Raw genomic sequence first — 13,166 nt, 5'->3', positions numbered from 1 at the left:
GGCGAATTAGAAGAAGAAGTCTACATGAAAGCCCCTCAAGGAATTAACTGCCAATCTGGACAGGTTTGCAAACTAAGGAAAGCTCTTTATGGATTAAAGCAATCACCTCGTGCCTGGTTCGCTCTTTTAAGGACAGCACTCATCAAGTACGGATTCCAGCAAAGTTCGGCCGATTACACCATGTTCACATTCACTAGAAAAACCAAGGTGACCATCTTCCTAGTGTACGTGGATGATATTATTATTACTGGAGATGATTCTGAGATCATGCAGTCTATAAAGAAATTTTTAAATTGTGAGTTTGAAATCAAAGACCTTAGTCTTTTGCGGTACTTCCTTGGAATAGAAGTGGCTCACTCAGACAAAGGAGTTTTTATATGTCAATGCAAATAGATAATTGATCTACTGAAAGACACCGGATATCTTGGAGCCAAGCCTGCAAATACGCCTCTTGAGATGAACTGCAAACTAAGGAAAGAAGATGGTGATATTGTCAAAAACAAAGAAAGTTTTCAAAAACTAGTTGGAAAACTTATATATTTGACTGTTACACGGCCTGACATCATGTATGCTGTTAGTGTAATTAGCCAATTCACGCACCAGCCAAGATCCCATCATGTTGAAGCAGCTCATTGGAACCTAAGGTATCTAAAAGGGACACCAGGAAAGGGAATCCTAATGCGACGAAATCAACCTCAACATCTTCTTGGCTATTGTGATGCAGATTGGGCTGGAGACCCAAATGACAGACGATCAACATCAGGCTTCTGTACATTTATTGGAAGAAACTTGATAACTTGGCGAAGTAAGAAGCAAGCCGTTGTAGCTCGATCCAGTGCTGAGGCTGAATACAGCTCCATGGCCATATGTACATGTGAATTGATTTGGCTTAAGTCCCTCCTTAAGGACATGAAGGTTGAAATTGACTCCCCCATGGAACTTAAGTGTGACAACATGGCCGCTATTCATATTGGCGCGAACCCCGTATTCCATGAACGAACCAAACATATCGAAGTTGACTGCCATTTTTTTCGAGAAAAAATCCAAGATGGCACCATCACAACTTCTCACGTCAAAAGCGAATACCAACTAGCTGACATCTTCACAAAAAGTTTGGGGAAAGAAAGACACATGACGATTATGGACAAGTTGGGGCAGACTAATGTCTGCCTACCAACTTGAGGGGAAGTTTGTTAGCACATCTTGAAGGAAGCCTGTCATCGTCTCTACCATGGAAAGAAATCTTCAGCCGTTTAATGTCTGCCAGCCACTCGTCCATGGGCAAGAAGTGTCCGAGAATTCTTTAGTGGTCTTTTGGTCTATGCTTCATGCATGCAATTGTTTCTGCAAATAACAATAGACCCAGACAATCAGATATTACCAATCCTGTTTCATAAGACAAACCAGTTTTAGTTCAACCAGTCCAAGTATCGATGATCTCATGCCATGGATCCGGCAATCGATGAGACTTTAGATGCAAACATGGCATCGTACCTGTGGATATTAAGAAACATATACTCGATCTCAAATGATTTCTCAGAGCCTACAATCAAGATGGTCCTCGTATCAGGATTCCCTTTACCGCACGCACAGAAGATCATTTTTCTTATTTTTCCCATGTCGTGATCAATAAACATAATTTGGCCAAAAAAATGAAAAATCTAATTCTGGACGTCACTTTAGCTTAAAATTTTGTGACCAAATCTAATATAAACTTTTAGAGAACGTCTGCATCCATGATAAGTAGCCCGATGTATCCATATATAGTTTTCTCCATTCAAGTCCGAACGGGACTGTGTATTGTAGTTTGGCTATACCAAGAACACGTCTTCGTAATTCTCATATTTTTTTGGTGCATATATTTGATCAAGAGACTAGACTATTATTATTCAAATATTGATCCGTTTCGCTTTCTACCGTATCGGAGTCGAACCCAGTTACGGTGTCCACTCCGATTCAGATTAATTCCTTCATGCTCGCTCCATCCTTCAAGAGATGAAATCATGATAATATGGATGGCTTGCAAACTTTTCTCCCTCCAAATGGCTCTTCTCAATATTCTTGATGAGGACAAAATTCACAAAGATGTGGATGAGAAAGCAAGAAAGAGGCCATTCAAGTATTTGAAAGAGAAACTTTCATTCTTCTCATGGGAATTGCGTAATTGGATTGTGCAGGTAAACTCAACAGTACTGGACACATTTAGTCCATGTTGCACCGGCTATACTTTTTCTCAAGCAAGAAAACAACGTTGATTTTTAATAGAATTTGAAATTTATTTTCGGAAGTTGGTGAAAGGTAGCAAAAGAGGAATATAAAGAGTGTCAAGTTGAAGGCTCTAGATCAAGTTTCAATATTCTTGCCATTTTGTTGACTGAGCTTTTCCTTAGTGTTGTCATTGTATGGGTTGGTAGTTAGTGAAAACAACATGCATGGATCCATTCTGATACCAGATAAAAACCTAAAGAATTAGACATATGAGGAACTGAACTAGATGCCTTTTGGGTGTCAAGTCTGATGCTCCAAATTCTTCACGGAGTCCAGGTTTTTTGGGATTAAGAATGCACTTCAACCACTTAAAGTTATGCACGAGGAATAGACAAGATGGCAAATATAACCACTGCTTTCTAGAAGGATGGATTTTGTCATCATCATATTTAGTACGATCCAACAATAAGTTAAGTGATCTATCCTTGTTCTTCAATCCTACACCATCGGTTTTTTTCTTCAGACAGTAGAATACAGCAACTACTTATCATGCGGTTCGGTGGAATAACAGTTCTCGTCTTCCAGAAAGGCCGCACCCAATATCAGTTTCAAACTGTTGACATCCCTTCAACTTTTTGTTCGTTCACAAGCTGTTCCAATCAGGTGAGTTAAGCCCTTGTTTGAGGGAACGGGAAATTCATTCGTTACCAATTTCCGAGCAGTCCTTCCGTAGATTAATTGTAATCGTATGTCAAATATAAGCATGAACGGTGTAAAGCGGCAAGCCGGTGGAGGCGATTGCCACCATGAAAATTGCAGTGATTCCCCATTTCCCACAATATACGTGTGTGAGTGTGTGTGTGTGTGTGTGCAGAATAATATGATCACCCATCTCCTCCGCAGCTTACTGTCTTTGTGTGATTTACCTCCAAAAGACTGAATAAGAAGAAAGGTGGCTATGACATGACTATCGGCTGTAGCAGGCCACGTTAGCTAGTCAAACTGCTCTTCTCACGGAGTCACAACGCCAGAGAAGAACAAAGAATTTCACCTCCTAATGAAGCTCGTCATCAAGCAGAAGGCTCCATGGGAATGGCATGGCCCCTGTGGTTCATGAGATTTGAGCTTTAGTACCTCCGTTAACGTAGCTTGGGCCATTCTCAAGGATTCATCTCCAACTCATGCACCTGTATATATATATATATATATATATATATATATACATATATATATATATATATATACAGTTAGATGCTTATGAGTTCTAATTTGTTTGTGGATTCTTTGGTTGTAGGGTTCATCAATGGCTGCGAGCGAAGTGACAAGCTGTGGACATCTCATAAAGGTTGGAGTGGTTTTCTCTTGTTCCATACTATCTATTGTGCTCGGTTCCTGGATGTTGGTCTTCTGGTATACTCGTCTGCGGCAAGCCAGGTCTCAACAATGGTTGATCCCGGTCGGACTAATCTTGTTTGGGACCCCAACCTTGATTTTGATCTCGTTCCTTGCCTCTGAGCCACTCCCTCCACTGCCGACAACCCTGCCGAGGAACAAGCATCAGGTGGAACCCTGGCCGGTACCAAGTCCGGATCAGCCGGCCGGACACTGTGATGCTACACCATGATGCCATGAGACGTACCTTTCCACTTTTCTTTTTCTTAGATTGTCCGCTCTTCTGGGACTTAAATTCATCTAAATCATGCCAAGAGACGCACCGGGTACACCGGTATACGGCCACTTCCAACTCGAAGGTCTTAATTCAAACCAGTAGTCGGGTTCATAAAGTTCTTGTTAGCGCCGTTAGCTGTATGTTTTGGGCGTAACATGTACTGCAGCACTAAATTAAGACAAGTGTTTTCGTTGTTGCTTTTATTTTTTTTCTCTCTTGATGAGACATCCCCATTCATAAAGATTGTACGTTGGCCTTGAACAAGCCTCTGGTCTTTGATTTCTGGAGTTCAAAAACTTCGTCGTGTTTTGGATGGTATAAGTATCAAAATTGTCAAGAAAACAATATGTGCGTTGGAGCATGACAAGATGGGAAGTTCGTGGCTCCAGCATTTTGTCCAGAATGATTTCCATGCTGCAAGCAAGACCATGACCAGGACAAATCGACCAAGCAGTGAGTCCTTGAGAAGAGTCGTCTACACATATCTCAATTTCTTATGAAATCAGCCATCTCTCTCATAACCATTATAAATAGCAAAGTCAATAGAGAGAAATCCATATTGCCACGGCCTAGGCTCCACAAAGAGCCGGTGTTTGAGTCAAAATACGGCCCAGCATTTTTCGTCCGGTTACAGAGGAAAACACATCTGGATGACTGCATCAGTTGCGAATCCGTACCTGGGAGAACTTTTAGATTCAATATCACCAACGTGAACATCAGGTTTTATTTTTCTCATGACGGAACCATGTGTTTATTGTTTGTAAGTGTACATGCATAATAAAATCAACAATTTGTATTTATGAATATTAATAGCTAATATTTGTAACAACTTAAAGATACAATGAATGATGATACAAATAACTAATACACAGAGCATGCAGCTCAAACCTCTGCATCTGAACGGATGGGGAATTCCAAACCTTGAAGTGCAGGTATCTTTTCTAGATCTTCCTTTGAGTAAAGTGGCAGGAGCCAATATGCCCTTTTCTTGCCAAATACCTGCACAAACAATTTAACGCAACATCGAGATAAATGAGGACAGAGCTGATCAACATGAAATAAGAACGTGATGCAAGAGTCCTGCCAACAGTTTGACGCCAGAGAGTGTGCTCCAAATATGCTATTCACAGGTGAATGACTGCAATGGAAGACCAAACATACGAATAACGTACTTTAATGGAGAACCTAAGCTATAAGAAAAGGGACGGCTAATGAGGTTGCCAAGGAAACTTAATGTAAGATAGGAGAATCCTTCAATCATCACACTTTGGCTAAGCAGCAATTGGTTTATATTACGTAGCTCATTCAATGTCAACTTGACAGTGGCCAATATAGAAGGACACTTGTCTACTTAAAAGTCTGATTCTTTGATTATTCTGGTACCCCATCGGCAAATTAAATGAAATAGAGGTTGAGAAATATCACTTACCTGTTCTACGTTTTTCCTTTTGCCCAGGTCATATCTCCATCCGATGGCTGTCTTCTTCTCGTAAACCTATAAAGGCCATGCTTTAATATGATGATAAACCAAGCAGGGAGAGACAAAAATCTAAAGCAGTATTTACCTCAATGGTGGTTGTATTGCTTAATAAAAGAGACAAATGCAATATCACAAAACCAAGAAGGCTCAGTGCAAACGCCAGATTGATTACTGCAAGGAAAGAAGTACACATTCAAAGAAATAGCAATTGCAGAAACCTTGAAAAATATTTCAAGCATCTTAGCTAAGAAGTTTACCAAAAGCAAGGAAGGTCACAGCAAGGTTGCCAGGGGAACTAGAATGGCTATTAATCTCGCCAAAAAATCTGATAAATTCAGGCAAAAGTACCAGCGTGTCCAGTGTGGTCTCCAGAAACGTATACAGCTGCAAAAGAGTTTTTGCATTTGCAGGTATCAGTAACGATTTGGACATCACAACATAAAAATAGAGTATGTCGACCGTCAGCATCTTCAAGCAAGAAATTAGAAACATTACTAGTTGTTTTCACAAAGGAAGAAACTAAATATATCTAGGAAACAATCACTCACATTAAAAAATCACTACAACCTCCATTGAAATCTTAATTTTCATTCATCATATTATCCTTGCAAATGAATATACCCCAATATATGTAGTCGTAAATGCAATTTTCTGTTCTTCAAATAAGCTCGCTGCATGAAGCAATTGACGTTCAGATACTAAGGCCCTGTGCAACATTTGCCCCATTTAATCATTGGTCATGTACCACATCATCATGTATTTCATGTGTTTTTGTGTGTGAGTCTATGTATGCTTAAATGTTCATAAGCTAGTTAGATTAGAAAAGGCAATCACATTACTTGTCAGTTTGTAACAAGAGAAAACTATCTCACATTCTGCTAGTGATATATGCGCTCTTTGTACTGGAAAAAGAAATAGAAGATACGGTTACTATTAACTTTTGACAGCTTAAATCATAAAAATTGTTGCAACTATCTCCTATAAGTATCACATAATTCTAGCAGTGGGTGCGTTAAAACGTGTACCCCCTAGTTTTCATGTTGACTAGGAAGTAGGAAGGCCACCTGCTTTTTTCCTCACAATCAAGCAGAAATAAATCGTAATGAACTAGAAAAAAGTTTTGTAAAAATCATTTGAAGTGTCAAATAAACAAGCTTTCCTTGAAAAATGACTCGTTAGGAGGGTGTAACTTCGAAAAAATCAGAAGAGGAAGCATCAATATTTTCCGAAAAACTAACGAACGATGCAAAGTAGGAAAGGATCGGCGGGCTAATATTGTGGTAGCAATGCCCTATCTTGAGAATGATATATGGTGCACCTTATGTCACACGGGTAAACGGGTACAGGTATGGTCCTGGGTATGGCCCTGGTGCGGTCAACGCAGTACCGGGTACGGTCAACGTACCTGAGATCATTTTTGTCCATTTTCGGGCTCGGTCAACTTTGACCAAGTCCAAAGTTGTCCAGTTTTTGAGTTGAAAATTAAAAATCCCCCTCTTTTCTTGTTTCCTTTTTCACTCTAAACCTTTCTTGTACATAGTTCCTCACAACTTTTCATTTAAAATCTTCCATATAATGTTTTGAAAATTCATTCATTCTCTATAACTTGACTCTTCGATAATAGTGTGAGCCATAACCATAGCGATGTCAATATATCTTAAAAGTGTGACCTGTTGCTCCTTCTAATCTTGATGATGCGACGGAGAATCAAGAAAGCTGATATATTTGTATATTAATTACTTCCATACTGTGTTTTATGAATATGTTATTCATTTTGAAATTTTTTGATATATATATATATATATATATATATATATATATATATGTCCGCGTGTGTGTACGGCCGTACCCCCACACCCAAACTTTTTGAAAATGGTCCGTACCCGTACCTATGTGACATAGGGTGCAACCTTTTCCACTGTTGGGGGAATAGGTTTCCTTTGCATATACTAATATTGTACTACAAAGCATATATGGTCATCCAATGAAGCAAAACCATGCCAAGCAACAGCAGTAACCATTAGGTCCATTGTTTAACAAAGCAAATGACTTGTTCTTAAGATAGTTATCCTTTCATATGCTTAGATAACAAAATGAACCTAACAAAATCCTTTTTCGTTTTTTGGACATGGAAAGGAATGCCCTCCAACTTTCTCCCAATCACTTCTACATAGGTGTGGCAAAAAATACCATGTCCATTTAATCCACATGTGCCAGTAAAAGGGCAGCTACACAGAAGTATAGAACTTTTTTGGCTAACCTTAAACTTCAAAGACAACAGATCATGAATTTTGCAATTTTAAATTTTAAAATGAAAAAATATTTAGTAAAAAACTCAACATTCTTTTGCAGGTCCATAAGCAATAAAAAACTTGAAGAACCAAAATATAAACTCTATCTCAGTTTATTACCAGAAAAAGGAGAAAGAATTTGTAGTTTCGTGCACCGACACAGTTGACAACCCATATACAGTGATGATCCATTTTCAGTACACATCTTTGACCTACATGCACAACAATGTAAAACTCAATAGATTCTCATAATAAACTACTATAAATTCTTTCTATTGTTTTAAATAAAGCTTGGTAACAACCAACTTTATGGAGAGGCCCACCATGCTTTAATGGCAAAGTATCAGTAACAGAGAAACTATTTCACAATTTCTAGAAGCCCAGAGATTCGGGATGACTTGTTCATATTTTAGTTACCTACAAACACATACATATATTATGTTGCACATTGTATTATCAATACAACTTTTCTTATTTGTGCAAGTTCTACAACTATACACATATATGATTATTGTTGAACTTATATTACTAATATTTTGTATAAAATGTGTTCATATTTTAGGACGCCTACAAAAATTGATGCTTTCTAAAATATCTCTACTATTGTTATCAGTATTGCATTTTATATAATTGCATAAGCCATATACAGTGAGAAAAATTTACAATATATGCACCTACGAGTAGGTCATAAGTAATATTGTAATTTTATACAAAATGTAGTACTTTGCATGATTCATTCAAATATGCCAAGTGCCAACTACATGTGTGCTTGCATAGCCAACCCATGCCTTGGCTCGGCCATGCAAAAATGAAGCTGACTCAGCTTAGTAGTTGAATGGCAGCTTAATCCTGTGAACTTCCAGATCATTCCCATTTTTTGACCTGCTACATGCCGGAAGTTAACTAAGTCATCTAGTTGGCTCATGATTTTCTAAATAATAATTTTTTACACAGACTAGAAATGCCAACAATCATAACAGGTTTTTACAGCTAAACCAGATATTCCAAAATCATGAGATTCGTGGACATTGATGATGGTACCATTGCAGAACCTTCTCCCTACAAATTTTCGAAAACCAATATAGAGAAGTGCATATGGGCCATAAAATAATGGATTATGGAATGCAGAAATTCAATACACTTGTTCACAAATTAACTTATAACCCATTCAATTGACCGTGAGTAGACACAAAATATAAAGATATTATGAAGGAGAACTAATTGACATCTATCTCTTCAAGTATTTTTGCTTCAAGGGAAATGGCTAAACTGTATTTGACACATTACAAATCTACATGGCAAGGAAAGTCATTCAAATTCTAAAATGAATGAACAATAAACTATGTGAGAAACTACTTTCATCTCTACATATTCAATTATGGCCACCAGTAGAAGAAAATAGGTGAAGGCTATATTGTCAGAACTGGTCTTCCCGTTAATAACAGGAAAAAGTTAATCTTCATGCAGTGACCTTGTTAGAACTGGTTGTCCTGTTATAAGATAGTGCGCGACTTTCATGCGTCAATAAATCATGGAGGAGTTACAAGTGCAAAAATTAACCAATGATGAGAGATGAACTAAAGCCATATCTAAAATCAGAGTTTAATAGCTTACAAACAGAGCAATGATGACAGCGAGGTGGCTTGACATTCTGGCAGCTATTACAATAGCGTATTCCAGGTCTTCGAGTTGGCTCACCAGATGGAGACCATCCAGAAGACCTGATTTCTAGGTCTGCATACTCTGAAGAAGCTGTTGAACTTGCAACCACTGGATTTTCGTCTGCCATTGGCTGCCAATTTTGTGGAACGGAGCCCGGATCTGTGAAGACTACCAAAAAATAGCTCCATAACAGCAAAAGGAGCTGCAACATAGAACTTCAATTGTGTCAATAACTAACAAAAGCAGCAGAAAAACCTGCAACCCTAAAATTGAAACAAGAGACAAACACCATAATGAAAATACATGGCCACGTATTGTTGGATAAAAGTTTTAACAGAAATAAAAGCTTAATCATGTGCTGCTTCAATAAACAGAATCCCGTATGCACATAAATGTCACTGGTGTAAAGCAAAACAATAAATAATTAAATCCCACACGACAAAAACGAATTTCAAGCAGCATAACAGGAAGGTTCAGCTGCAGCAGTGCCATGGAGGCATCTCTCCGTCCCCCCAACCCTCTCTCTCTCTCTCTCTCTCTCTCTCTCTCTCTCTCTCTCTTTATAAACTCTTACATAAAAATATATATTTACATATTAGTGCCCCTCCTCAACTGTAAATTTATAAATGTGTGCCCTCAAATGTTGGTTTTATGCTGCTACAGGATGCCATATCAAGCATAGGTTTTAGTCCACATGACATGGTTTATAAGAATATACTCAATTATCATGTCTTGCTGACTGTTCTGCCTCTTCAATGTGAAGGCAGATTAATGCAACACATATACAACTAGATTGATTTCCTTTCTGTTGAATAATCCACAGATTGATGGGAAAGAACTGAGTTTACATTCTTGAATACTGCTTCCATAATATCAAGGTTTCCTAGAGTCAAATTCTGCATAGCTCTACATTCTACAAACAGGTGAACAATCAACTTTAGGATAACAGCCTTAGACAGTTGACAAATGCACAAAACAATTTTGGCTTTAGAAATTTTCCCCACTTCGGCTTCTCAGACAGTCATAACTCATCATTATTGAACATCGAGGAAAATGGTAGGAGTCGACCAAGCTTATGCTGTTTTGGATGGCTGTTCCAGTACCGAACAGAATAAATACAAGCGCCATTTGTCATATCATCATGTCTGATCATACTCCTTACAGTATTCTACTACTCGTTCATAGCTCATTTGATATTCTTAAGAAAACATCCCAATCAAAATAAAAAGAACTTCGTCTCATATTCTTCTAGTTCCCTAATGCTTGTTGTGAGTTGTTTGCAGAAACAACAGCAAACCAAACAAAGAAAATGACCTACACATCTAGTACATATTGGATCGAACATCAAGTTGACTAATTAAGACTTTTCCTAGCACACACAACCATGAAGACAATTCATCAAGAGAAGAACTCTAAACAACCAGTAGTTGAATCTTTCACATCAATTATGGTCTTTACTTTCCCAATGAGAAAGAAATAAGAGAAAAAGAAGAGCAAATGCAAGGGCGAGAATCACCAGCAGATGAAAGACGGCGATGATGACGACGGAGAGAGCGCACCTGACGCCACCGAGTCGCAGCAGAGAGCCGCAGGTGACGACGACGACAGCGTCATACGAGACGGCGACGATACCCCCGACGAGCAGGATCATAAGGTAGCCGAGCACCCGCAGCCCCGAGCAGAACTTGAAGAGGTTTCCGTCCCACGCCATAGTCACCCTTCTCCGGCGGCCGCTATTCCCCGCCCTCGTACTCGGGAAAAGCCTCTTCCAGACGTCAGACGCCAGCGGTACCACTCCGACACGGTCGGACTCGGAACTTCAATCCCTCCCCACCTTCCCTCTGCAAATCGCCGCCGACGAAGGAAGAAGAGGAAAGGTGGTGACCCTCCTGGTCCGAACCAAGTTCGGTTAGGTCTCGGTCAACAAACGTGGGAGCTCGATGGCGTGGCGTCTTTCTCTACCGGGGACGATGTCAGCATAAATTAAATTATTTTGCTTGTTTGGTGGGTTTCGAGAAATAAATGAAAAAGAAAATGTCGTCGAAGATAGAACATTTAGAATATGTTCCGAGAGAAGGTTAAATAATAATCCGAGTGCAGTCCTTGACCAATCATCCATAGATGCACAACATTTTCCTTATCACTACGATCAGAGCTCAGTCAACTACTAGAAATCTGGGTTCGGTTTTAGTTGAAATTATATATAAATATATATATAATACAAAATAATATATTAATTATAGATATAATTTATATATAAAAGGCATGTGCTGTTGTTCCTCGATTACTTACTCGTAAGGAAAAGAATGGCCGCATCACGTGAATTTGACGTTTTTGGTTCGTGGGTTGCAGAGCCACATGCCCACCGCATGTGCCTACATGCTTTACACAGGCACTACTGCTCGATATGCATGCATCACTCTCTTGTCAATAAAAAAAATGACATGTTATAAATTATGTTCAGATTGGTGTTCTTTTGGCAACGTTGCTGTTAATATTTGTCATTCCTCTCTCAAATCTTTTGAGAGCAGAAGTAAACTAAACTTTTTATTCCTATCAACGTTGGGTTTATATATATATATATATAACCAAAAGTGCTCTGATTGTTAACGGAAACTGAGGTCATTCTTCACATCCCAGCAGGCTTTGTATCAGAGCGAATGTGGAAACAAGTGAAATGTCTATGAGGTACGAATACATAAATAAATAAGCAATTTATGTGGGCTGCTGTGGCCAGCCCACTGCCTTTGCCGCTTCTCTAGGAGTGCATTCAGGCCCTCACTTGGGAACCCACGTGAGCTCAATCAATGCTACTAACCGGACTCATAAGCCCACCACGGTTTCGTTCAGTCTCAATCTGTGCCAAAGATTAGACTAAATTTAAGAAGTACTTCATAAATGTACCTTCATTTTTAGGGTAAATTCATGGGATATTCAGATAGTGTCTTTGTTACCAAACTTTTTCTAAGCTAGCAATAATTTGACTTTTATATATATATATATATATATATATATATGCACATGCACCTTTATATGTTTGATAAAAAACCTAACACAAAACTATGATAGAGTTTGTGCTTGTGTTGCCTTGGTGTCCTTTGTATTATCGTGAAAGGTAAGAGAAATAGCTCTGACTTAAGAGGGGATTGAGGCGAGGGTGTTTGCTTTAGCCATTTATGTTTTTCATGGATATGAGATCTAAACCAGATCAAGCTTGGGCATCGTGGGCCACTGCCGGGTAATTGGTATCCGGCCTGACTCAGGCCCGAGCCTGAAAAAAAGGAACTCGGGCCGGGCTAGGTTGTCTTGATAAGCCCACATCAGCCCGATAATGAGTTTTTTAAAAAAAATTATTAATTTTTATATATATTTATAATATTTTATTATGATTAATTATATTTATATAAATTTTTAATATATTTTTAAGTTTAATCAGACTGAACTCGAGTTCAGGTTTTTCGAGTTGGGCCAGGCCAGGCTGGAGTTTTGGATGTTGGACTGACCTAGACCCTACTCATTATCGGGCCGGGCCACCTGGCACCCGATGCGCAGGCTTACACCAAATAAATAATAGAAGAGAAATTTTTCTATCCAATATTGATCACAAGCGTCCTCTTATCTCATCCACTTTGAATGCGGATGACATTTTGTTGTTTGCACTGAGCTTCTTCGTCAGCATCGATATAGTTTTGAGTGAGTAACGAGTAGCACCAATGCCCGAACTAAGTCTATCAAGAGAAATTAATAAATGGTCTGCATTAATAGCACCAAGGCCCCAACTCCCGACACTTGGCGAGAACTTATATTAATTGGAGAGGAAAAGGGCTTCCTTGTGAAGAATATCAAACCCAAGGTC

The 13,166-nt window shown here is 38.9% G+C and overlaps 2 protein-coding genes across 4 annotated transcripts; one reads left to right on the top strand and one right to left on the bottom strand.

Moving 5' to 3' along the window:
• The first annotated feature begins 2,722 nt into the window (after positions 1-2,722).
• On the top strand, positions 2,723-3,972 carry LOC116261690 (uncharacterized). Its single transcript, XM_031640483.1, has 2 exons — positions 2,723-2,871; positions 3,503-3,972. The coding sequence occupies exons 1-2, from the start codon at positions 2,758-2,760 to the stop codon at positions 3,830-3,832; spliced, it is 444 nt and encodes a 147-aa protein (XP_031496343.1). The 5' UTR covers positions 2,723-2,757; the 3' UTR covers positions 3,833-3,972.
• Positions 3,973-4,648: 676 nt separating this feature from the next.
• On the bottom strand, positions 4,649-11,273 carry LOC116261689 (probable protein S-acyltransferase 12). 3 transcript variants are annotated; one of them, XM_031640482.2, is made up of 7 exons: positions 10,870-11,273; positions 9,263-9,525; positions 7,769-7,860; positions 5,615-5,741; positions 5,443-5,528; positions 5,307-5,372; positions 4,649-4,876 (listed from the first exon to the last, which is right to left on the bottom strand). In XM_031640482.2, exons 1-7 carry the CDS (start codon positions 11,019-11,021, stop codon positions 4,760-4,762), a joined length of 903 nt encoding a protein of 300 aa, XP_031496342.1. In that variant the 5' UTR covers positions 11,022-11,273; the 3' UTR covers positions 4,649-4,759. The 3 variants fall into 3 exon arrangements, with proteins under 3 accessions (XP_031496342.1, XP_049936285.1, XP_031496341.1); XM_050080328.1 differs by having other exon boundaries at positions 9,347-9,512; positions 10,827-11,270; XM_031640481.2 differs by having other exon boundaries at positions 9,263-9,512; positions 10,827-11,268.
• Between the last annotated feature and the right edge of the window lie 1,893 nt (positions 11,274-13,166).

This window comes from Nymphaea colorata, chromosome 10, assembly GCF_008831285.2.
Source record: "Nymphaea colorata isolate Beijing-Zhang1983 chromosome 10, ASM883128v2, whole genome shotgun sequence".
In the NCBI taxonomy this organism is placed as follows: domain Eukaryota; kingdom Viridiplantae; phylum Streptophyta; class Magnoliopsida; order Nymphaeales; family Nymphaeaceae; genus Nymphaea; species Nymphaea colorata.
The sequence above is the reverse complement of the archived record's forward strand: the minus strand, read 5'-3'. Positions and strand labels throughout refer to the sequence as shown.